Here is a 24,854-nt window from a genome sequence, read left to right as displayed (position 1 = left end):
TCAATCTATTAAACACAAAACTGTTTTAATTTTTCTTTTTCATTTCTATTTTTCTCAATGTAACGTGTTAATTTCACATACATTTTCAAGCTCATTCACGTAATATTAATATTCTGTTAATATATTTATGTAGAATAAGGAATGATAAACAAGACATTATCATTCTTGATGAATGTGGCAGTTTTTAAAACACTGAAAAACCTTTGATATTTCTACCATCAAGAGGTGATGTGTATGCTTCCTCCCCTAGTCTCTTTAAGGACAGTGACAGCTTCTACCAGTAAGGTACTGTGGATAGGCTGTTATATGAATTTTGGCGCTATGTCGTAAAATGTTGCAGCTTTCTGCTGGTTCTATGGAGATGTTTGCTCGAGGGAAAGTCAGTTGACATTTAATGTATTATTGAACAGAGATGTATTAATATGTCTTTTGTTACCTGAATGTTATTGATTGGAGATGTTTCAATATTTATTTACATAACAAATTGCCAGCCATGGGCATTTAGTTTCTGTGAAAATCTCCTGGGGCAACAATGAGTTAACTAGTCTGACTATACTGACACTATAATACTGTTATGTGACAAAGACAAAACTATAAGCATGAAGACAAGTAAAACACAAACAGGCAATATTTCTTACCAGTCTGTTCTGAGGACAATGCCTGCCCTTTGCTGTCAAAATCCTACACAGTTTCAGTACACTATTGATAGGGACATGGTTTAGAGAGCAAATAATTCAAATAAGAAATATTACATAGGAACCAAAGAAGTACAGATGTAATGGATGAGGCTGTCAGGGAATTTAGTGGGTGCTTCATCCACTCACATGTGAACAATAGGTTTGAATACATTTCGTCTGTTCCTTACCCCTTCTTCACATCAAGGAGTGAAGGGCAATTAAGCAATGCTGAAAAATCCATACTTATCCACCACTCAATGAACACATTGCGTTTCTAACTTTGGAAAGTAAACATTTCTAGGAATTTAAAAATGATAGATTAGGTAAGTTCAGAAAACAATGGCATCTGGTATACTGCTTGGAACCAAAGGGTATTCATTACTATTTATTAGATGCATGTGAGGGAATCAGGTCCTTTCAAGTATCTTATCAGCACAGACCAGTTTCTGGTCTAAATTACCACAAGTATGGCATGAAATAAGAAGTTACTGAACTATTAATTCATATCCTTCAAATTTTTGTCCTTCTGGGACCATATATACTTCCTTAAGAATAGTTTATTCTCTTTCAACATAAGATGTTTCCAAAAAAGAGATTAAAATAATCTATTATCCCCTAAGGAAAAAGAAAAACTGGTGATTGTCTTTGGCTGCTGCTGCTGCTACTGCTGCTAAGTCGCTTCAGTCGTGTCTGACTCTGTGCGACCCCATAGACGGCAGCCCATCAGGCTCCTCCGTCCCTGGGATTCTCCAGGCAAGAACACTGGAGTGGGTTGCCATTTCCTTCTCTAATGCATGAAAGTGAAAAGTGAAAGTGAAGTTGCTCAGTCATATCCGACTCTTAGCGACCCCACGGACAGCAGCCCACCAGGCTCCTCCGTCCATGGGATTTTCCAGGCAAGAGTACTGGAGTGGGATGCCATTGCCTTCTCCAACTGAAGACTATAGAGAAATACTAAGCAAGAAAAAAGAATAAACTACTGATACATAAAACAACTTGGACGAATGTCCAGGGAATCATGCTAAGTAAAAAAAAGATAAATCGCCAAAGGCTACCCACTGTATAATTCCATTTAAGTAACACTCTTGCAGTGACAGAATTATAGAAATTGAGAACACATTAGTGATAGCCAGAGGTCAGAGAAAGGGATGTGAAGCTATCAAAGGACCATATAAGGAATCCGTGTGGGGAAGCTGTTCAGCTTCTTGGTTGTATCAATGTCAACATTCTGGTTGTAATACTGTACATTGGGAAAAACTGTATAAAGGGGACATGGGGAAATTTTTGTATTATTTCTTAAAATTGCATGTAATTCTACAATTATCTCAAAATAACAAGTCTTTTAGGAAAAAAAAAAAAAATCCTTAAACTTGCCTGTATAACAAATCCACATAAACACAGAATATTACTTTCTTCCAAAAGGTGGTACACAGATGGGAAACATATATAAAGAGAAGTTAATTCTAACTTTGTGACTTTAAGTAATTAATCTCTTCACCTGCAATACATAGATCAACAAATACCTTGGCTATATAATGACCCTCTCAAAAGATACCCACATAAGGTATTAATCGTTTGAACCTGTAAACATTACCTAAGCAGAAAAGGAAAAAACAAAACAAAACAAAACACTTTGTAGATATGATTAACTTAAATCTTTTAAGATGGAGGGATTATCCTGGAATATCATGCCTGTAAGTCCCTTCAGTCATGTCTGACTCTTTGCAAACGCATGGACTGTAGCCTGCCAGTTTACAGTCCATAGACTGTAAAAAAATGGAAATGGCTTTAGTACTTAAGTGGAATTTAGTAAGTTATTCTGTAGTTTTTGAGTACATCACATATAAAATAAATGAACAACTTAAAAGAATTTATGTAAACCTACCAAATCCAGGAACACTTTTGAGACTGGCTTTCAGACAAATTTTCTGTAATCTGAGGTAGCTGTATCTCATCAGACAATTCCATAGGAACATCCAGTCCATTCTTGTCCGATGATTCATGATAATGACACTCCTTTCTCCAGGAACAAATGCATCACCTGTTATAACCACTTTCACACCAAGCATCGTCTCCAGCAATGCCTACAGAAAAAACCACATAGATATTTAACAATTTAAAGTTATGATTTCCCATAGGTAAAAGTTTATCATGTCCTATAAATAAATCTGATTTCTAATAAGTCAAAAGCATATTTCCCCCCATTATTCTTGCTTCTATAATAAATTAATCTGGAACAAAGTACTGTTTGTATTTTCAGTTCTATTAATTTAAGCTTCTAGCAGTTCCCTAACTTAAAAATGCTAACTTTCAATGAAATATTCAAGATAGATTATTAAGATGCAAAGTGCAAAAGTCATACAACAAGATCTCCACTGTGTAATTTTTTAAGTCTACAGATATATAAGATTATTACATTTTTAAATAAAAGAACAGTCAAGAAATGTAATGCTGGATATATGACTGAGGGAACAGCCAAAATTTTCATTTTATACCTCTTTGTACTATGGTTTCTTTTAAACAAACACATATATCTGTTTATTTTTTAAATATATAAGCAGTGTATGTTTACTAAAGTACTTCAGCCACAGTGCTTGACACATAGGAGATGCTCAAATATTTGCTGAATTTATTTAATTAACTTTACTGATGGAGAGACATAAATTATATATGAAATATTTAGAATAAATTATAGACTGAGGTTCTTGAAAGAACAGTAACAGATATTAAGAAGCCCTGATTACTGACTGCAATGCCCATTTAAATTTCTGAATAATTTCCAAGTAATAAACTTAGGGAAAGAAAACTGGTCCATGGCAGATAAAAGAAAATAAAAAGTTCTCTTTGGCAATGTTAAAAAAACTTTGATCAAAATGTAGCAAATAAGCCAACTGTGGTATAGTCATACAATGGGATATAATACAACAGTGAAAATAAATGAACTATTGGCATCAGTAGCAACATGGACAACATACGAGCATAATGTTGAGAAACAAAACAAGAACATAATAATTGTCCATATGTAAAACTTCCTAAAACAAACAGTAACTACGATATTCTAGGGGTAAACATGCTTGTGTGCTCAGTTCATGCTCAGTTGTGTCCAACTCTTTGCGACCCCATGGACCGCAGCCCACCAGGCTCCTCTGTCCCTGGGATTTTCCAGGCAAGATACTGGAGTGTGCTGTCATTTCCTTTTCTAGGGGATCTTCCTGACCCAGGGATTGAACCTGTGTCTCCTGCAATGGTAGGCAGATTCTTTACCACTGAGCCACCAGGGAAGCCCAGGGGTAAATATAGAGGTGGCAAAATTAAAAAGAAGAGCAACAAAATAACTAAAAGTCAGGATATTCCTTCTGTTGAAAAGGGTTTTGTGACTGAGAAGTTAGGTGGTTTGCTGACAATTTTCTATTTCCTTACCTGGTTGATATGTATACTTTAATAAAATTATTAAAGTGCTTTCATGTTTTATTAATTTTTCATTATATTTCCAAAAAGAGCTTTTATAAAAACATACAAAAGAACAACAGGACTTCAAATAGGCCCAAGAAAAAAAAAAGGTTAAAAGGAATACAAGCTAAAAAATAAAAGATTAGATACGTTTGTTATTATATCCACAGAGTCAGAGTGTTAAGATGTAAAACATGATCATTTAGGCTAAAGTAGCTAAAAAATGCCTGTGTTTTTTGTTAAATTTTCTAAAGCGTCCATAACCACTCAAATAATTATAACCCCCTCCCCCCAAAGTTTGGAAAGCTAAATTCCAATGTAGAAGAGACTTCAGGATGGAGAAAATCAGAGAGGAGTCCTCTAGACTTGGACCCACAGCAAGAAATATCCATTTTCCACTTACAGGCGTAAAGGGCTGTCAACTACCAAAATGAAATCACTGAATTATATGTCTTGGCCCAGGTGATGTGTATGAAGTCACCATCCAAGGTTAATTTGGATTGGCTCCACTCTGCATTCCAAATATGATATATAATTTTCAGAGTGTGCAAATAACTATAATACAGGAACACTTCCTTTAAGAGTCAAAAGAGGAAGCTGACTACTAATTGTGTACTATACTATGTGTGTGTGAATGCTCACTCAGTCATGTCCAACTCTTTGGGAACCCCATGGAGAATCCACGTTTTTCACATTGGCAGGCGGATTCTTTACTGCTGCGCCACCTGGGACAGCCCATGTTGTACTATAGAAAAGGGATGAAAATCTTAAGCCTATAAATCCCAAACATCAACTCTAGCCTTACAGGTGAAATTTCCAATATGTGTTTCCTATGGACCCCAAAACAATCTTTAGCTTTTCATTATAGTAAATGTCAAAAGTAAAAAATCCCAGACTGTTTGTTGAGGAGCATATCATAAAGTATTCTCTTTCCTGCCATCCAGCACTCTATCAGAATGTGCTTGAGAGTTATAATATATAACCTTCTGGACAACCTAGAGCTCTAGTTCACATTAATCATTTTTAATGCCAGAAAAGACATATCTAGTCAACATTATTTACAGCTCCTGCAAAAGCAGACTAACAAATACACTACACAGAGACAAAGTTCTAATGCTTATAAAGAATTCCAGAATTCAAATAATACAGATCAAAAACTGTTTAAAAAAAGCCATTATTCTTATATTTATTCTCTTTCTAGTATAGAAGATAAGTTTCAGCAGTAAGAAACGAATCTTATAAAATTTTATAATGCTTTATGTCTGAATCAAGAGTGGTAATAATTCTTAGGACTTTTATTTAATTGATCAAAGATCTCACCTAGAATTAGAAATATATGAGGAATTTCTGAGAATCTTTTATATACCACTGTTTACTACCTCCAAGTGTTCCACTGTGTACGAAAACAAAAATAAGGGGTTACCCTCATGATCAAAGAGAATCAGTTTTGCCATGATGCCTGCGCTCCTATTTATCATTCCAGTGGATCTTTACTTAGTCTGATGTAAGAAAGATCTGTGACATTCCTCATCTCCAAGTCTGCCTTGGCTCTGTAGACCCAGGTCCTCAAATCCTTAGGTATTGAAGGATGCACAATCTGAAGTCACTCAAAGACCGAGACCCTCTTTTTTAAGAGCAGCAGTCTAGACAGAAATTATATTCAGTCATCTATGTTTGTTGAACACCTGTTGTGTTCTAGAACGGGAGTGGAATCAGCAAGCTGTGGGAAGAGATGTGTCCTAGATGGCGAGTTAGAAAATGACCACTAAATTCCTAGGACATGATTTATGGTGAAAGGACAGAACTCCAAGTAGTTCTCATAATCTTGGTAATTAATTGGCTAACAATCAGACAGTTGGAAAGACTCAGAATTTTGAGAAGCAAAAATTTCTCTGGGCACAAACAAAGTTTGACCTGACAGTATTGATTATGTTGAATAGAACCATCCAAAAATGAAATGAACAAAGACATGTACTTCTCATTACGAAAACGTTTCAAAGGAGAATGAATGGCTACTTTGCAGACTACAGGTACTTTGCAGACTTTGGGAAAGGATTCTTGGACACACAGGTAAGTTAGACGAGGTGACCTCTAATTCTAATTAATTCTCATCTAATTCTAAAATTCTAGACGATTTTACTGTGGAACCTCATTTAACAGAAAATGTACCAATTAAAAATAGTAAGATAAGAAAAATCTTGCCAATGAAATCATTTTAATGCACAAGCGAAACTTACAAAAGATTATACAAAAGAATAATTTTTGATTATTTCTATGAAGCAATAATTAGTCTAAATGCATTTACCCTAATTTATTTTTAGTGAAAAATGACTTTTAACTGTTTAAGAGTATTTCAAATAAAGTACACCTATAGAGGAGACAAAACTAAAATTCCTTCTGAATAAAAAGTGATCTATTGTACTATTTGCTTCAAAGTAGAAATTCCATTAGCACTTTGCAAAAGTACGAAATAAAAAATCATAAAGACACCATGACAGTTTTTCTTCATTTCTTTTTAATAGAGATGTTCACTTTCTCAAAATCAGAACATGATTTTCTGTAACCTAGCTACAAGGGATTCAACTTCTATAGATTTCTAACTGAAAGACTCTGCTCGATATACCATTACCATCGAGCAAGTCAGTGAGTGAAACAGTTGGGTAACAGAAGTTTTTACAAATATATACCAATTTGACACTACAATGGTGGTTGAATCTTGCCTCTATGATAAGTTCTCAAGACAGGTAATAAGGCAACAGTCAGGAATAGCTGAAATCACCCTTGAAAATCTCAAACAAAAGTACTTACAAGAGACTAGCACACATCAGTAAGTACAGCTTAGCCAGTTTTTCTAAATGTTGGACCAGATTTCTCCAACCCACCATCAGATGAAATTATTGATTTGCATGAGGTTTTAAACACATGAAGCATATTTAGCACCAGACCACTCAGATTTCAAACATTCATTCTTATCTCTCCCCTCATCCATTCTAGGGCACAGAATTGAAGTTGTCAAAGGTAAATAGATATGACATAATTCTGCTGTATTGGAGAAGGAAATGGCAACCCACTCCAGTGTTCTTGCCTGGAGAATCCTAGGGACGGGGGAGCCTGGTGGGCTGCCGTCTATGGGGTCGCAGAGTCGGACACGACTGAAGCGACTTAGCAGCAGCAGCAGCAGCAATTCTGCTGTAATTGATTGCTATTGGTTGTAATAGCAGTAGTAGCAGCTATGGCAAAATCTGTCCATTAATTTGTCCAATAAAATCCAGCATTTCTTCCAAAGTAATAGATTTTAATTGTGTACGTGGCCATCCAGAAAACAAAACGCTACATTTCCAACACTTCCCAGATTCTGTAAGAGCTTTTAGCTGTTCTTACCTATGCAGTGAGCAAGAGGTATTATATATAACTTGTAATTCACTGGTATAAATGCAAAGCTATTGCTCTGGCCTTCCTTCCCTCCTCACTTCCTGCTGAGTAGGGCAAAGAAGGGGTAGTGAACAGTCTTAACCATACAGAAGAAGATGCTATGCCAGGCTGGGTGGAAGGAATCTGAGTCCTTGCATAACAGCAGGGAGCAGAGCTAACCTGACAACCAGGACTTGAAGGTAAAGGTTTTGCCTTATTCAAGCCACTCCAAATTCTCCTTGATAATGCAGTTTAGCCTACCCCCTAAAGCTGGTAAAGCAGAAAACATTTACTGCTTACTTTGCAAAGTCTACATTCAGTATCTCATCTAGTCATCACAATAACACTCTGTGGTAGGTGGTATTAACTTTCCTTAACTGATGAAGCAAGAGAAATTTAGAGACGCCAAGTAGCCAAGTTCAAATTACTAGAAAGTGGGAAGGCCAATAGTGAAACCAAATGTCTGTCTCTAATATCTGAATAAGCACTCTGCCTACACTGGCTCTCCAAAGAAATTAGATTGATTAGACACTGAGAAGCATAACAGTTATAATGAGTTACCGATGTAGTAACTTATGGAAATCTTTGAACTCTTAAGGTTATGGTAGAGAGATTCAGCCAAAAACACATGATTTACAATCAAAAGATCATACACTATGGAAAATTTGACATTAAAGAAAATGAAGTATAGTGGCAACATATGACATTAAAAAAAAATTATTTACCTCTAAATGTTTGCTTTAGACTCAATAAGGAATCACAGGCCTTAAATGACACATTAAATTAGATGGACTCAACTGATATTTCTTGAACATTCCATCCAAAAATAGCAGAATATACATTCTTCTTAAGTACACATGGAATATTCTACAGGACTGACCACATGCTGGGCCACAGTGAGCCTCAGTAAATTTAAGAAAACCAAAATCATATTAAGCATCTTTTCCAACCACAACACTATAAGAATAGAAATCAACTACAAGGAAAAAAAAAAATGTAAAAAACACAAACATGTGGAGACCTAACAGTATGCTAACTCAACAACAAATGGATTACGGAAGAAATCAAAAATACTGACAAATGAAAAAAGCTGCTGCTGCTAAGTCACTTCAGTCGTGTCCGACTCTGTGCAACCCCAGAGATGGCAGCCCACCAGGCTCCCCCGTCCCTGGGACTCTCCAGGCAAGAACACTGGAGCGGGTTGCCATTTCCTTCTCCAATGCATGAAAGTGAAAAGTGAAAGTGAAGTCGCTCAGTCGTGTCCAACTCTTAGCGGCCCCATGGACTGCAGCCCACCAGGCTCCTCCGTCCATGGGATTTTCCAGGCAAGAGTACTGGAGTGGGGTGCCATTGCCTTCTCCGAATGAAAAAAGCATGATGATCTAAAACCTATGGGATGCAGCAAAAGCAGTTTTAAGAGGGAAGTTTACAGCAGTACAATCTCACCTCAGGAAAGAAAAAAATCCCAACAACCTAATGTTACACCTAAAGCAACTAGAGAAAGAAGAACAAAGAAAACCCAAATCAGTAGAAGGAAAGAAATCATAAAGATCAGAGCAAAAATAAATGAAATAGAGATGAAGAAAACAATAGATCAATGAAACTAAAAACTGGTTCTTTGAAAAGATAAACAAAATTGATAAACCTTTAGCCAGTCTCATGAGGAAGAATGGGGGAGAGAATTCAAACTACTAAAATCAAAAATGAAAAAGAAGTTACAGTAGACACCACAGAAATCAAAGCATCATAAGAGACTGCTATATGCAACTATATGCCAATAAAATGGACAACCTGGAAGAAATGGACAAATTCTTAGCAACCATCTCCCAAAACTGAAACAGTAAGAAATAGAAAATAGGGACTGACCAATCACAAGGAATGAAACAATGCCATCTGCAACAACAGAGATGGACCTGGAAATTATCATACTAAGTGAAGTCAGTCAAATATCGTATGATATTGCTTATATGCAGAATCTTAAAAAAAAAAGATACAAATGAACTTATCCAGAAACACACTCACAAACTAGAAAACAAACTTGTCATTACTAAAGGGGGAAGTTGAGGGGATGGATAAACTGGGAGTTTTGGATCGACAGTTACAAACTACTATATTTAAAACAGATAGCCAACAAGGACCCACTGTATAGCAGAGAATGCTGTTCAATATTCTGTAATCACTTAAATGCGAAAAAAATTTGAAAAAGGATACATGTATATATAATAAATAAATAAGACAAACATGAGAAATAAAAACTAAAATGCAATATAAAACTAACAATGTAAAAATTCTTCAGTCTGCATCTTTAGATTTGTGCATTTTACTAAAGCACACCTCACTAAAGGAAAATAAATTCACGAGGAATATGGAAGATATTCTATTAAATAGATATTCTGTTTAAATAGATAAAATATTATATTTTAAACACATTAATTATTTCATTTCCTAGCATTTAAAGATGAAAATACAAAAACTAATGTGCCTCTTATGTAATAGGAATATGTTTCTCATAATATTTGACTAAATCTGACTCACAAAATACAAATCAATAGGATAGGCTACTTTGGTACGATCCCTTTCTCTGCTGTGTGTGTAACTTACCACAGGTAGCGTGAGCCAGGTTGCCACAATCCGGTTGTTGATCCAGCGATACCAAGATGGGCTTATAAACATTAAAGGTAAAAAGGGACCCAGCATGAAAATGCTTCCAAAAAAGCTTCCCCAAAACAGAGTGAGTATAAAGTATATCCCTCTCCATGACACCATGATTCTGAAAGACACACACAAAAAAATCAATATATTTTATTACTACAACTGCCCAAATTCAATTTCAGAATGATACATTTAATGATTTTTAATTATAGGGCTACAGAATAGGTTCTGATAAAGAATCTGAGTTTGAATGCCCTCTTACATGTCCTACAACTCTAACAAGTTGTCAGTACATTAGAAATGGATGCACTCCAGAAAAACAGACCTATGGATCAATGGATGAAGAGCAGAAATAAACCCACACACCTACGGCCAATTAATCTTTGACAGGAATTCTCTAGTGCTCCAGTGGTTAGAACTCTGTACCTCTGCTGCAGGGGACACAGGCTGGATCCCTAGCTGGAGAACTAAGATCCCGCATGGTGTGTGGCGCCTTCGACAAAGGAGGCAAGGATATATATATAATGGAGAAAAGCTAGTCTCTTTAGCAAGTGGTATTGTGAAAACTAGACAGCCACATGTTAATTGATGAATTTAGAACATACCCTCAACACCATACAAAAATAAACTCAAAATAACTTACATATTAAGACACGAGACTATAAAACTCCTAAAAGAGAACACAGGCAATACATTCTATGACTTAGCAATGTTTTCTTAGGTCAATCAATCTCCCACGGCAAAAGCAAAATTAAATAGGAACCAATAAAACTCAAGTTTTTGCACTACAAAGGAAAGCATAAACAAAATGAAAAAAACCTATGAAATGGGAGAAAATATTTGCCAATCATGTGACCGACAAGGCCTTCATTACCAAATTGTACAGACAGCTCATACAACTCAGTAACAAAAACACAACCCAATTTAAAAAATGGGCTGAAGACTTAAATAAACATTTCTCCAAAGAAGACATACAGATGCTCAAAAGGTACATGAAAAGATACTCAACACTGCTAATTATTAGAGAAACACAAATCAAAACTACAATGAGGTACCACCTCACATCAGTCAGAATGGCCATCATCAAAACATCTACAAGTAACAAATGCTGGAGAGGGTATAGAGGAAAGGGAACCTTCCTACAGAGTTGGTGGGAATGTAAACTGGTGCAGGTATTATAGAAAACAACATGAAGCCCCCCTGCACCCTTTTCTGTCAGGTTGCACTGCTCAGTATATGGGATCTAAGTGCCCAACCAAAGATCAAACCTGTGTCCCCTGCATTGTGAGCAGAGAGTCTTAACTACGGGACCACCGAGGAAGTCCCTGGCAGTTCCTTAAAAAATAAAAGCACTACCATATGATCCAGCAATCCCACTCCTGGGCATATATCCATAATCCAAAAAGACACTATCAGTGGCTACTTGCAATAGCCAAGACATGGAAGCAACTTAATTGTCCACTGACAGATAAAAGATGCGGTATATACACACAGTGGACTACTACTTGGCTCTAAAAAAATGAAAAGGCCATTTGCAGCAAAATGGATGCAACCAGAGATTATAAAAAAAAAAAAAAAGAGAGAAAGACAAACACTGGTAAGCTATCACTTGTATATGGGATCTAAAATATGAGACAAATGAACTTATGAAACAGAAACAGACAAGTCATAGAAAACAAGCATGGTTACCAAAGGGGAAGGAGGGAAACGGTAGGAGTTTGAAATGAGCAGTCCCACAAGGTAAACAACAGAGTCCAGTGGATCCTTGACCAACGGAGCTATCAGGGAAGACCAACTGTATAGCACAGGGAATTACATTCTCTATCCTGTTTATATTCTATATAAGCCATAATGGAAAAGACTATGGAAAAATGTGTATGTGTGTATATATACATGTGTGTATATGTATAACTGAATCACTTTGCTGTACAGCAGAAACTACAACATTGTGTATCAACTATACTTTGATTAAAAAAGGAAATAGATACGCTTAAAGAGTAAATGTCTGACTGCCACCCCCACCCCACCCCCCCCAAAAAAGCTGTTTTAAAAGTCTTGGGTTTTTTTTTTCCTGGCTATTAGTCTTAAAACAAAACTATATATTTTCTTTTCCAAGATGTTATCCAACACAAAATCTTAAAATATTCCACAGTTTTTTTTTTCTTAATCCCTTACTATAAAAAGTAGACTTAATGGACTAAGAACTGCAGAACAGCTTCCTAAGGGTGACTGTGCTTAAAAGTGATGGCAATTTTACAGAGTGCACTAAATTTTTTTTAGTCTAGAAATATTAATTCTTTACATTAGAACCTAAAAGTAATATCTTTGGGCAATTGGTCTTTATGAGCTGAAAGGTTAGGTAGAAGTCAGATTCCTCAATCCCTTGCCTCAATTATTTGCCAGAGGATTACTTTTGAGGGTCCTCATAACCAGATGAATATAATATTGATGTTTTAAAATGAAGTGTTGCAAGCACAGTCTAAAATGAATAATTAAATGTTTGATTTTACGACCTAAACTCTGTTGAGCAAAAATATGGTTTGCTTCAGGATAATAAAACTGTTGGAAACATTAAAACCATGAAAACAATAATGGCCTTAAAAATCTATACATTGAAAAAAGCATTTCAGCAATCAAGACCTTTGAATATTTGAAAAGAACTGCAACAAGAAAAAAAAAATTTTCAAATGTCATGGTGCTTTAAAAAATGACAGACAAAACAGGTCAAATCCCTTAACGCAGAATCAAGTTTATCTGTATATTTGGTATATTTTAAAAATCCCTACCAATACCTGACAGTGTGATACACAAAATCCTTCAAAGTACAAATAGAACAAATATCTGCTGAGAATTGGCTTTCTGCTCAATTCCAGATCGGAACTTCTAAGAACAAGGCTGAGGGAATGAGGGCAGAGAAAAAGAACACTGGAAAATAGCAGCCAAACACTTGCTCACACAGGGCCCAGGATGCTCTGTAAAGTCCTACACACCCTTGGTTTTGCTTTCACTGAGGCTCAGCTCCTCCTCTTTGCATTAACCATAGGCTGCTTCTCTCTAGTCTAACTTAAAGCATTTAAAACTAATAGTATCCATAAAAATGAGCTTCTAAATTCAGTATTTTCAACCCCTACTTCCTTTCATAGCCCCTGTCCCAAATATATCACTGCAATGTTGCTACTTGATTTGAAAAGTCTCTTGTAACTACTTTTTAATCTGTTTCTGCCATTAGCTAGCTAGCTTCTGTTTAGACACTCACCCCTAAACTCCCTGAAGGGCTGTACTTCCCATTACATCCACACGTCCACATCAAAGGATCTGACATGCTTCTTTTTCACTTACTGAATTATTTTTCATTTGATGTCATAAAAAGGAAAAAAAAATCATTAAAAGAGCTTAGTTATCATCTAAGAGAATCTTCTCAATTTATACTGATGAAGTTGAGAACCAGAAGAGTTAAGAGATGTGTCAATATGAATATTAGTCAGACCAAGTCTAACCTAAATTTACTTTTCCATTCTACTCCTAATCTCTACTTCTTCCCTAACCTCTCAATCATTTGTTCAATGATTTGATAAATATGCAACGAGATTCCTACAGTGTGTCAGGCACTGTGTCAGTCATTTGGGGATACAACAGTGAACACCACAGATAAACCAAGCTCTCACAAATTGAACAGTCTTTCCAACCCCTCCTTATGATACCTGCATTTAATCAAGCCCTATTTTATCTCTTTTTCCAAGTCTCAAGGCTTTGCTAGAAAACTTGGTTAAGAATTATGCTAGCTACACAGCTATTTAAAGCAACTAAATTTTGGGTTTTTTTTCTTTTTTGGCAAAACCAAGTGCTGGTAAGGATGCAGAGCAATCAAAACTCACATTGCAGGTGGGAATGCAAAATGGCACGAGAAGCTATTTTCCACTTTGGAAAATAGCTTCTTAGTTTCTTAAAATATTAAATGTACATTTACCATATAGCCCAGCAATCCCACTACTGAATATACAGGACAGACTGAAAACTCATACTGATACACAAACCTGTACACAGTTTTTTATAGCAGCATTCTTCATAACTACAGAAGACCAGACACAACCCTGGATAGAGGAGCCTGGTAGGCTGCAGTCCATGGGGTCGCAAAGAGTCGGACATGACTAGAGCGACTTCACTTTCCCTTTTCACTTTCATGCACTGGAGAAGGAAACGGCAACCCACTCCAGTGTTCTTGCCTGGAGAATCCCAGGGACTGCGGAGCCTGGTGGGCTGCCGTCTATGGGGTCACACAGAGTCGGACACGACTGAAGCAACTTAGCAGCAGCAGCAGACACAACCCTCATGTCAGCCTGGGAGTATGTGGATGCACACACTTAATACATCCATAGAAAAGAACATTACTCAGCAATGATAAGACTGATACATGCAACATCTGGGGTTAACCTCAAATGCATTATGTTGAATGATGGAAGCCAGGCTCAAAAGGAATGATTTGTTTTTAACTGTATGATTTTGTTTATAGGACACTCTGGAAAAGGCAAAACTATAAGCAAGGAAAGATCAATGGTGGTCAAAGGTCAGGAATAGGGAGTGAGTTTGTGAAGGCACAGCACAAGGGAATTTTTAGGGGTTGAGGAAACTGTTCTATTTCCTGATTGCAGTGATGATTATAAGACTACACAAGCTCACAGAACATATTTTAATATTGATCTTTATTGTATGTAGAGTAAGAACTAAGTTAAAAAGAATAAGAACTAAGTTAAAAGGAATGTGCTATGTGAGATAAAATCTGATAGAATATTCATTAACCTTTTATGATCTGGAGAATTCTATATGTTTGGATTATTTCAATTGTTATCATATCTGAATTATGCCAAGCTTTTAGAATATGCCAGGCATTGTTTCATGTACTTCAAATGTGTGAACCTATTTAATATAGTGATCCCATGGTATAGATATTTTCATTACCCCACACTTTATATGTGTATACTGAGGCACAGAGTGGTTAAATAACATGCTCAAGATTATACAACTAGTAAGTGGCGGAGACGGGATTTGAATCTGGGTAATTTGGAGTCAGAGTCCATGCTCAGCCTAATAAACACTTTGCTCTTTTCAAGCAGATACTGCTTTTGTAATTAAACACACACACTTTATTCTGTATATAAAATCAAGATGTCACAAATCTGAACCAAATTTAGATTTAAACTCAATGGACATGAGTTTGAGTAAACTCCGGGAGTTGGTGATGGACAGGGAGGCCTAGTGTGGTGCAGTCCATGGGGTCGCAAAGAGTCTGACACAACCAAGCAACTTTCACTTTCACTTACAAAGACTTTGCTATAAAACTTGATAATGCCCATTGTGTCCTGAAATAGGCAGTTTATAAAACATTCTCATCCAATTCAAATACTTCAAAACAAGATATTAATTATATCAGTGGTTATTTACAGGTGAAGAAATATGGGACTTTGTTCTCTTAATGAAAAGTCCCTAACACTATTTATACTGAGAGAGGATCTATTACCAGGGGCATGCCTGCAAAATGTAGTGGAGAATTCAGAACAGGGACCAGTAGGATTGAAAGGCCAAAAAGTAAATACTGGGTATTTAAAGTAAAATGAAGAGTCAGGCATATTGTTTAAGCCTTTGTCTTCTCTGGAGAAGATAAAACGAGAGTTTCTGGGCTGGCGGATACACAGCTGAGGGCAGTCACTGTTAGGTAACCATATACCTTTTAAATTGTGAACATTGAGACCCCACAGAGTCTTCCTTCACTGAGCTCTCAGATGACTGCAACAACATTTTAGTTCTAGTCCAGGACACTCCAATAAAACTTTCTGCAGTGATGGAAATGTTCAGTAGCTGTGCTGTCCAACATGGCAGCCATTAGCTATATGTGGCTACTGAGCACTTGAAATGTGGTTAGCTCAAAAGGGAAACAAAGGTCCGTCTAGTCAAGGCTATGGTTTTTCCAGTGGTCATGTATGGATGTGAGAGTTGGACTATATAAGAAAGCTGAGCACCGAAGAATTGATGCTTTTGAACTGTGGTGTTGGAGAAGACTCTTGAGAGTCCCTTGGACTGCAAGGAGATCCAACCAGTCCATCCTAAAGGAGATTGGTCCTGGGTGTTCATTGGTAGAGGACTGATGTTGAAGCTGAAACTCCAATACTTTGGCCACCTGATGTGAAGAGCTGACTCATTGGAAAAGACCATGATGCTGGGAAAGACTGAGGGCACGAAGAGAAGGGGACAACAGATGATGAGACGGATGGATGGCATCACCGACTCAATGGACATGGGTTTGGGTGGACTCTGGGAGTTGGTGATGGACAGGGAGGCCTGGCGTGCTGCGGTTCATGGGGTCACAAAGAGTCGGACATGACTGAGTGATTGAACAGAAATGAACAATAGGGAAACTGAATTATTAATTCAATGGTATTTACATTTAAACAGGCACATGTGGCTACTGTGTTGAGTATGAGTAGCACAGCTCTATGCAGAGTTACAGGAACAAACTTCTCTGAGGAATCTTACCAGACCATGAGGCGAGATGAAACTATAGAAACACTGGTGGTTCCCTAATAAAAAGTTGACCTATTAACTCTACTGTGAAGCCCAAAGTTCATATAACCCACACTGATGTGCGGGCTTCTAGTTGGCTTTGTAAGTCCCTTGGTTTTTATTCTGAGTAGGTTATAAGACATCTGGGAAAAGACTTTAATATGACATTAGATACGAAAACAAGAAGAAAGTATACTTGAAAGAAACAAACTATTTAGGAAGGAAAAAAAAAACAATCTTTAACATTTTCAAAAAGACAAGAAATATTGTGTCCAGTAGACAACAATAATATGTTCTTGTGGGGAAAGAAATTTAAGTAAAATGAAAAATAGAAACTTTCAGAAAATAGAGCAATTGGAAGTTTAAAACATGGCAAATGTTTAGTAAAAACATCAGCAAAAATGAAAACTCAACAGAAGAGTTAGAAAATAAACCTGAAGAAATCCTCCCAAAAGTCAAGCAGAAGATAGAGAAAAGGCAAGTAGAAAGAATATTAGAGGACCAAGACAAGGGCCATAGGCAAATTATATAAACTCCAAAAAGAAAGCAGTGAGAAATTGGAGGAAATCAGCAACAAAGTAACAAAAACCTCCCCAGAACCGGAGAACATGACATTCCACATTACCAGAGCCTACTGAAGGCTAGGATTACAGAAGAGAACAAATGCTGGCTTTGGCACATGGCTGTAGCTTTCAGATTAGAGGAGACAATGGACATTCTACAAAATCTCTGGAGGGGATGAAAATAGGTCAAAAAGGATCAAAAATCAGATTGGCTTTGGACTCAGCAGCAATAGCAAAAGCAAGATGAAAACAGAGCAACCCCTACAAAATTCTCAAGAAAATTATTCCATTCGGTCACTCTATCAATCAAGTATAAGGACAGTAAAAACACTACCACAAGGTCTCAAAGTTACCTCCCATAAAATCTTTTTTTCAAGAAGCCATTGGAAAAATGAGCTCTGCTAAAACAAAAGAGTAAACAAGACTGACGGAGACTTGAAACACAGGAAATGAGATCCAACTTAGGTGAAAACCTCTAAGATAACCATGAAGGGAGATCCCAGGGTAATAGTCATGCATAAGACAGAGAAGATATCCAATCTAAACAAACCAGGGGTGGTGGGGCTGACTCAAGAAAAAGACTTTAAACGCTGTATCACCAAAATCCTTGCTGTGAAACAGAACAGAATGCCCAGGTAAACCCAGCACAGGTTCTAATCTGTACTTGGCTTCTTGAACAGGTGCTGGTAAAATTTCTGTTCTCTCTTCCACACCCAGCTGCCAGATCAGTGGATGATACTCATTTTATCTATCATAAATACTCTGCTCTGACCTACTCCTGAGAGATGGAGGGAGGGCATGGTGAATTTAGAAGCACAAATACAGCAATCCCACTACTGGGCATACACACTGAGGAAACCAGAATCGAAAGAGTCACGTGTACCCCAATGTTCATCGCAGCACTGTTTATAATAGCCAGGACATGGAAGCAACCTAGATGTCCATCGGCAGATGAATGGATGAGAAAGCTGTGGTACATATACACAATGGAGTATTACTCAGCCATTAAAAAGAATACATTTGAATCAGTTCTAATGAGGTGGATGAAACTGGAGCCTATTATACAGAGTCAAGTAAACCAGAAAGAAAAACACCAATATAGTATACTAACGCACATATATGGAATTTAGAAAGATGGTAACAATAACCCTGTATATGAGACAGCAAAAGAGACACTGATGTATAGAACAGTCTTTTGGACTCTGTGGGAGAAGAAGAGGGCGGGATGATTTGGGAGAATGGCATTGAAATACGTATAATATCATATATGAAACAAATCGCCAGTCCAGGTTCGATGCACGATACTGGATGCTTGGGGCTGGTGCACTGGGACGACCCAGAGGGATGGTATGGGGAGGGAGAAGGGAGGAGGGTTCAGGATGGGGAACACATGTATACCTGTGGCGGATTCATTTCGATATTTGGCAAAACCAATACAATATTGTAAAGTTAAAAAAAAAAAAATAGAAGCACAAATAGTAAACACTTGCAGAGTCCTGACTGCGGTGAGCCCTCCCACGGTAGTTTTCTAGGACTTATTTATGCAGGAACTTGCCCACTGTCTTCCCCTTAAAAAGGATCTATCTGGTGAGCCTTCTGGGAAGCTGAGGTCTGACTATCACCCAGTGACGCTCTACCTCTAGGAGCCTTCATCTAACTGTGGCAGTGTTCGATGGCAGTGTTTAACAGATTATGCTGACCTCTCAAGTTCTCAAAAAAAGAAAAAAAAAAAAATATATATATATATAGTCCAGGGATACAAACATAGGTAAACTTTTAAAGTAAAAGAACAACAGAAAAGGATAATAGCTTTCTTAAGTATGGTGGCTATGTATAGGTTGACTTTTAGAATATAATATCAAAGGCAATTTTTGCCAGTCTGCACACACTCCATATATCATACAGTATTCTAATTGTATAGTACATTAGCAAGAGTAACAAAACCTTTTAGTGACTACCATCTTTGGTGGAAACAGGGAAAGAACACAGCTTTCATGTTTATTCATGTATTTCTATATTACTCTAATTTTATAAAGAATAAACATATTAATTTACAGTTAAAGATATTTTAATTATAAAAGTGTTTAAGAACACGTTAATGCAAGTTAGGATGATGTTATAATCCCTAATCAAATACTCTGCCAGAAAAAGCAACCCTTGGGAATCAGCTGAAACAAACATATGGGAAAAGTTTATAATTTTTCTAAGACTACTCCAAAATAAATAAGCAACATGCTGATCCTGATTCACGTGACAAAATCAAATACATAAACTGAGAGCATAAACACTAGTATCAATCACTGCATATATATAATATATAATAAGAGTTATGATCACTTTGCAATGAAAATAGTTTTAACAGACAGCTACAACAATCATAGCCTGATGATTGAAATTATTCCACAACCTGAAAGAAGCTAACACTGTTCATTACTGAAATAATTTAAGCACATGCTCTTTATGCTCTACTCCTGTAAGCTAGATGAATACTTCACAACCAAATACCATCACACTGACTTAGTTTTTTCACAAACGTAAGTGAAATGTTTATGAGCTGACTGATTTCTTTTAAACCCATCAATACGTTGTAAAATCCCTAGATACATGCTAATTTGCATGACCTGATTCTGAGGAACATTTATTCATTTTTTGGAATTTAGTAACAAACACATCTGCCTTGCCTGATGAAATAATGAGCTTCCTTATTCCCAAGTGACAATTATATTTGTTTTCAAGTCTCAAAAGACAGAGGCTCAAAGCTAAATTTAACACCCAATTCTGGAAGCAAAAATTATGGTAATTATTATCTTTTTCTCCTCTTACAATCTTATATTTTTATTCTTATTGGCATTACTTCATATATCTTTTACTGTAAATCACTTTAAATTCTTTTAGGAAGCAGACTATCAATTAAAAGTAATTTTAAACAATGTCATCTATAAAGAACCTTACTCAGTTTTACACATTTTACTAGTTAAAAGACAGAAGTTAAAACCGTTGCTTATCAATTAAATGCTTATAAGGCAACCAGGGGAAGCTGGAAAGGATAATGTTTAAAGTTGCAGCAGGTCCCTTTACCTGTTTGGGAAAACAATGATAACAGGAAAGGGACAAACTATAGAGTTTCATTCTTCCTAAAGCAGCACAAGAGAATAATAATACTTTCCCAGATACAAAAAGAAGATAAAAGGTTAAGCAGCAGTCTCGTTACAGAGCACTAAGAAGAAATAAAACCGGTTTGCAAATTCTGACAAAACACAAAAAGACAGCTAATGAGCAGAATAGGATCAAACCATAACTAAACCAAAATGAAGCAAGAACTTTCAGCTATCAACTGGAGCTGAGTAAATAAGTCCGTTAACGCCCTGGTGGGGGGAGTCCACTCTTGAGTTCTTACACCTGTATAAGGACATTGGGGGTTATATAAAATGACACAATGTATCTCTCAAAGTTTAGTGAGAGAAGAAATTATCTGTATAAATATAAAGATCTCTACACTGATACAATTTTTTACTTAAAATATATTCAAAAGCTAATACTAAGAAAGAAGCAAAGAGTATGTACTATATGATTCTATTTACCTAACAATGAAAAGCATACAAACTAACTTATACTATTAAAAGTAAGGATAGCAGTTATCCTGGAAGTGCAGAGCAGGGTTAGTTACTGAAAGGGGCACCAGGAGGCTTCAAGGGCTTTGGCAATGTTGTTTCTTATTTGGGTGCTGGTTACACATGGTGTATTTATTTTTTGAAAATTCACTGAGCTGTATACTTGTGGTTTATACACCTTTCTTTATGTATATTTTAATAATATTTACCCCCAAAGTTATCATTTAAACTGGATAATGAGTTTGAGTAAACTCCAGGAATTGGCGATGGACAGGGAGGCCTGGCGTGCTGCAGTCCATGGGGTCGCAAAGAGTCAGACACGACTGAGTGACTGAACTGAAATGAATCCAATTCAACATATGCAATTTATAGGAAAAAACACAAATGGTCAAGTCAACAAAGTTCAACCTATTTTTAGAAAATGCAAAAGTTAAAATAACAAACACCATTCCTTCTCAAAGATTGATAAAAAGGCCTATGTCTTGACTTCGATATTCTGAAACTCATGTGGTAGGATCTTTGCCCTCACAGTTGGAGAGGAATATAAACTTTAGAGGGAAAACAGGTAAGCAGTTATTAGAATTTTGAGTGCCTACCATCATAATGCCTTCTCAGTATCTACCCTTGAGAAATACTTTAGTTTTAGGTATAAAGATTTTCATTGTAGCATTGTCTATAACAACAGTAAAAATTGGAAATATAACTGCCCACTGATGAGAGAAGGGCTAAATAAACTGTGGTGCATGAAATACCACCAGCAGCTGTAAAGAAACAGAGGGTAAGCTGTCTTTTCTAAGATAAACAACTCTCCAAGAGGTATTGCTAAGTGAAAAAGAATATGGTACCATTTTTGGAAGCAGGGGAACCACATTTCCTCCCCCCACCCACACAAAACGCTATGCTATCTGGCTTATATAAATAAATGTAAATACACATAAATCAGTTCAGAAGGATACATGCCAACATCACAATGGTTGCTTTGGTGAAGATGGATGAGGTTGTGACTAAGGGTGGTCAAAAAGGAATAGAGCTCTATAATGTTTTAAAAAGAGAACATTTCCACTTACATAGTAAAAGGCAAAAAAGGAAGGAACAAAGGGAGGAAGGAAAAGAGAAAGGAAAAAAGCAGCAGCTTAGGCACAGTCAAAAAAAAATCAGCTTGCTGGTAATGCCAGTTTTTCCATGATGCCATAATCAAAGTAAAAATCAGAGAGTAGAAATAACCCATATCTCTTAAACAAATTACTATTTGCCAAACTTTAATTTTTACAGACAAATTAAAAACCACTCAAAACATACACTGAGACACGAATGATTAAAGCGTCCTAGGTAAACTAAAACTACACGGGCATCCTCAAGGATCCTTGTCCCAACAAAGGTCACTCAAAACCATCGTTCAGTTTACTTTACAGCACTTTATTTCCATCAACCTGAAGTTTAAACTCATGTTGTGCTTCTTCCCTCATGAGACACAGAGCTACCCAGTAAAATGTATAATTAAAGTACTAAGTAATGGAGGTACACAGACTGTCAGAAAGCAAGCAAGTTAACTGAATCTTTTCTTATACACAAAATATAAGCCCATGAATATATACACATATGAGTGTCATAAGGATAAAGTTCTAGCAGAAAACAGTTATTAAAGTTACCAAAAACAGAATGGAATGGAAATTAAAAATAAAAATAAACAAATGGGACCAAATTAAACTTAAAGGCTTGCATAACGAAGTATAAGCAAGGTGAAAAGGTAGCCTTCAGAATGGGAGAAAATAATAGCAAACGAAGCAACTGACAAAGAATTAATCTCCAAAATATACAAGCAGCTCATGCAGCTCAATATCAGAAAAATAAATGACCCAATCAAAAAGTGGACCAAAAAACTAAGCCGACATTTCTCCAAAGAAGACATACAGATGGCTAACAAATACATGAAAAGATGCTCAACATCACTCTTTATCAGAGAAATGCAAATCAAAACCACAATGAAGTGCTCACATGCCAGTCAGAATGGCTGCTATCAAAAAGTCTACAAACAATAAATGCTGGAGAGGGTGTGGAGAAAAGGGAACCCCTCTTACACTGTTGGTGGGAATGCAAAGTACAGCCACTATGGAGAACAGTGTGGATTCCTTAAAAAAATGGAAAGAGAACTGTCATACAAACCAGCAATCCCACTGCTGGGCATACACACTGAGGAAACCAGAATTGAAAGAGACATATGTACCTCAATGTTCATTGCAGCACTGTTTACTGTAGCTGGACACAGAAGCAACCTAGATATCCATCAGCAGATGAATGGATAAGGAAGTTGTGGTACATATACACAATGGAATATTCAGTTCAGTTCAGTCATGTCCGACTCTTTGCAACCCCAAATCGCAGCACGCCAGGCCTCCCTGTCCATCACCAACTCCTGGAGTTTACCCAAACTCATGTCCATCGAGTCAGTGATGCCATCCAGCCATCTCATCCTCTGTCGTCCCCTTCTTCTCCTGCCCCCAATCCCTCCCAGCATCAGGGTCTTTTCCAATGAGTCAATTCTTCACATGAGGTGGCCAAAGTATTGGAATATTACTCAGCTATAAAAAAAGGGAATGCATTTGAGTCAGTTCTAATGAGGTGGATGAAACTGGAGCCTAGATATACAGAGTAAAGTAAGTCATAAAGAGAAACATCAATATAGTATATTAACACATATATATGGAATTTAGAAACCCAGAAATGACGACCCTATATGCAAAAGAGACACAGATGTAAAGAACAGACTTTTGGACTATGTGGGAGAAGGCCAGGGTGGGACGATTTGAGAGAATAGCATTGAAACATGTGTATTACCATATTGCAAGTTCAATGCATGAAGCAGGGCACTCAAAGCTGGTGCTCTGGGATGACAGAGAGGGATGGGGTGGGGAGGGAGGTGGGAGGGGGGTTTGGGGGGTTCAGGATAGGGGGAGACATGTACACCCGTGGCTGATTCATGTCGATGTATGGCAAAAAACACCACAATACTGTAAAGTTCAGTTGAGTTCAGTCGCTCAGTTGTGTCCGACTTTTTGCGAGTCTTTAATTACTGTAAAGTAATTAGCCTCTAATTAAAATAAATCAATTAATGTAAAGAAAAGTTATCAAAAACAGAATGTTCATTTCTGACTATACCATGTCTACTTTAGTCAAAGCATACTCTTCAAAAGAAAAAAGTTAAAATACCAAGTTATTTTTCATTGTTTCATTTACACAGAGAATATGACCAATTAGAGTCATTCTACAGTCACTGAAAACTCATGATACCTGCACTATCAGATACTAACCAGCCTCAGGCAAGGTATTAAAGACTATTGTTTGTTACTGTTAACAGAAGTCTTTGCCCTTCTAGGGCAGATCATCTATCTAGGTGGAGAGGGAAGAACAAATCTGAAAAAAATGGAAGAAGGCAACACAACAAAGTATATATTAAATGCTAAATTCATGAAAAACCAGTATGCATGACACTCAGTGTGTAACATTTAGAAGTCCAGAGCTAGAATTAAGACCACTGAGCTATGGGAGCTCCCTGGTGGTCCAGTGATTAGTACTTGGTCCTTTCACTGCCATGGACCCAGGTTCAATCCCTGGTCAGGGAACTAAGATCCCACAGACTACATGGGATGGCCAAAAAAAAGAAAATGGTAGATTAAAAAAAAAACAAAGATCACCAAGCTTTAAACCTCTTTTGGTTTCACAGATGATTCTCTAATCACACCAGTGAAGAAAGTGAAAAGCAGAAACGTTTAGGGACCTGACTGTGCTCACAGCGGCAAACCCAGTGATGATGGAACTAGGTGAAGACCTCCCATCTCCAGTCAGCAGCTCAGTGTTCTTTCCCTTGGAAAGGGATCCTAAAGGTCTAAGGCAATCAACTAAAACATGCTGAATGAATCAGGATGCAAACAAGGCCT

The 24,854-nt window shown here is 36.9% G+C and overlaps 1 protein-coding gene across 9 annotated transcripts in view; it reads right to left on the bottom strand.

The window, feature by feature from the left end:
• Positions 1–24,854, bottom strand: part of LCLAT1 (lysocardiolipin acyltransferase 1) — a 286,102-nt gene that overhangs the window by 118,013 nt on the left and 143,235 nt on the right. For 8 of the 9 annotated variants that reach the window (XM_086323625.1, XM_086323628.1, XM_086323626.1 and 5 more), the window contains 2 exons: positions 10,140–10,308; positions 2,563–2,761 (listed from right to left, as the gene is read on the bottom strand). In XM_086323625.1, the coding sequence (XP_086179751.1) occupies positions 2,563–2,761; positions 10,140–10,304 (364 nt within the window). In that variant the 5' untranslated portion in view covers positions 10,305–10,308. The remainder of the gene's footprint in view (positions 1–2,562; positions 2,762–10,139; positions 10,309–24,854) is intronic. The other variant, XM_086323627.1, reaches the window with a different exon arrangement.

Source organism: Bos grunniens, chromosome 11 (genome assembly GCF_055505025.1).
Source record: "Bos grunniens cultivar Pamir isolate PY7600 chromosome 11, Bosgru_T2T1.0, whole genome shotgun sequence".
NCBI classification, from domain to species: Eukaryota; Metazoa; Chordata; class Mammalia; order Artiodactyla; family Bovidae; genus Bos; species Bos grunniens.
The sequence above is the reverse complement of the archived record's forward strand: the minus strand, read 5'-3'. Positions and strand labels throughout refer to the sequence as shown.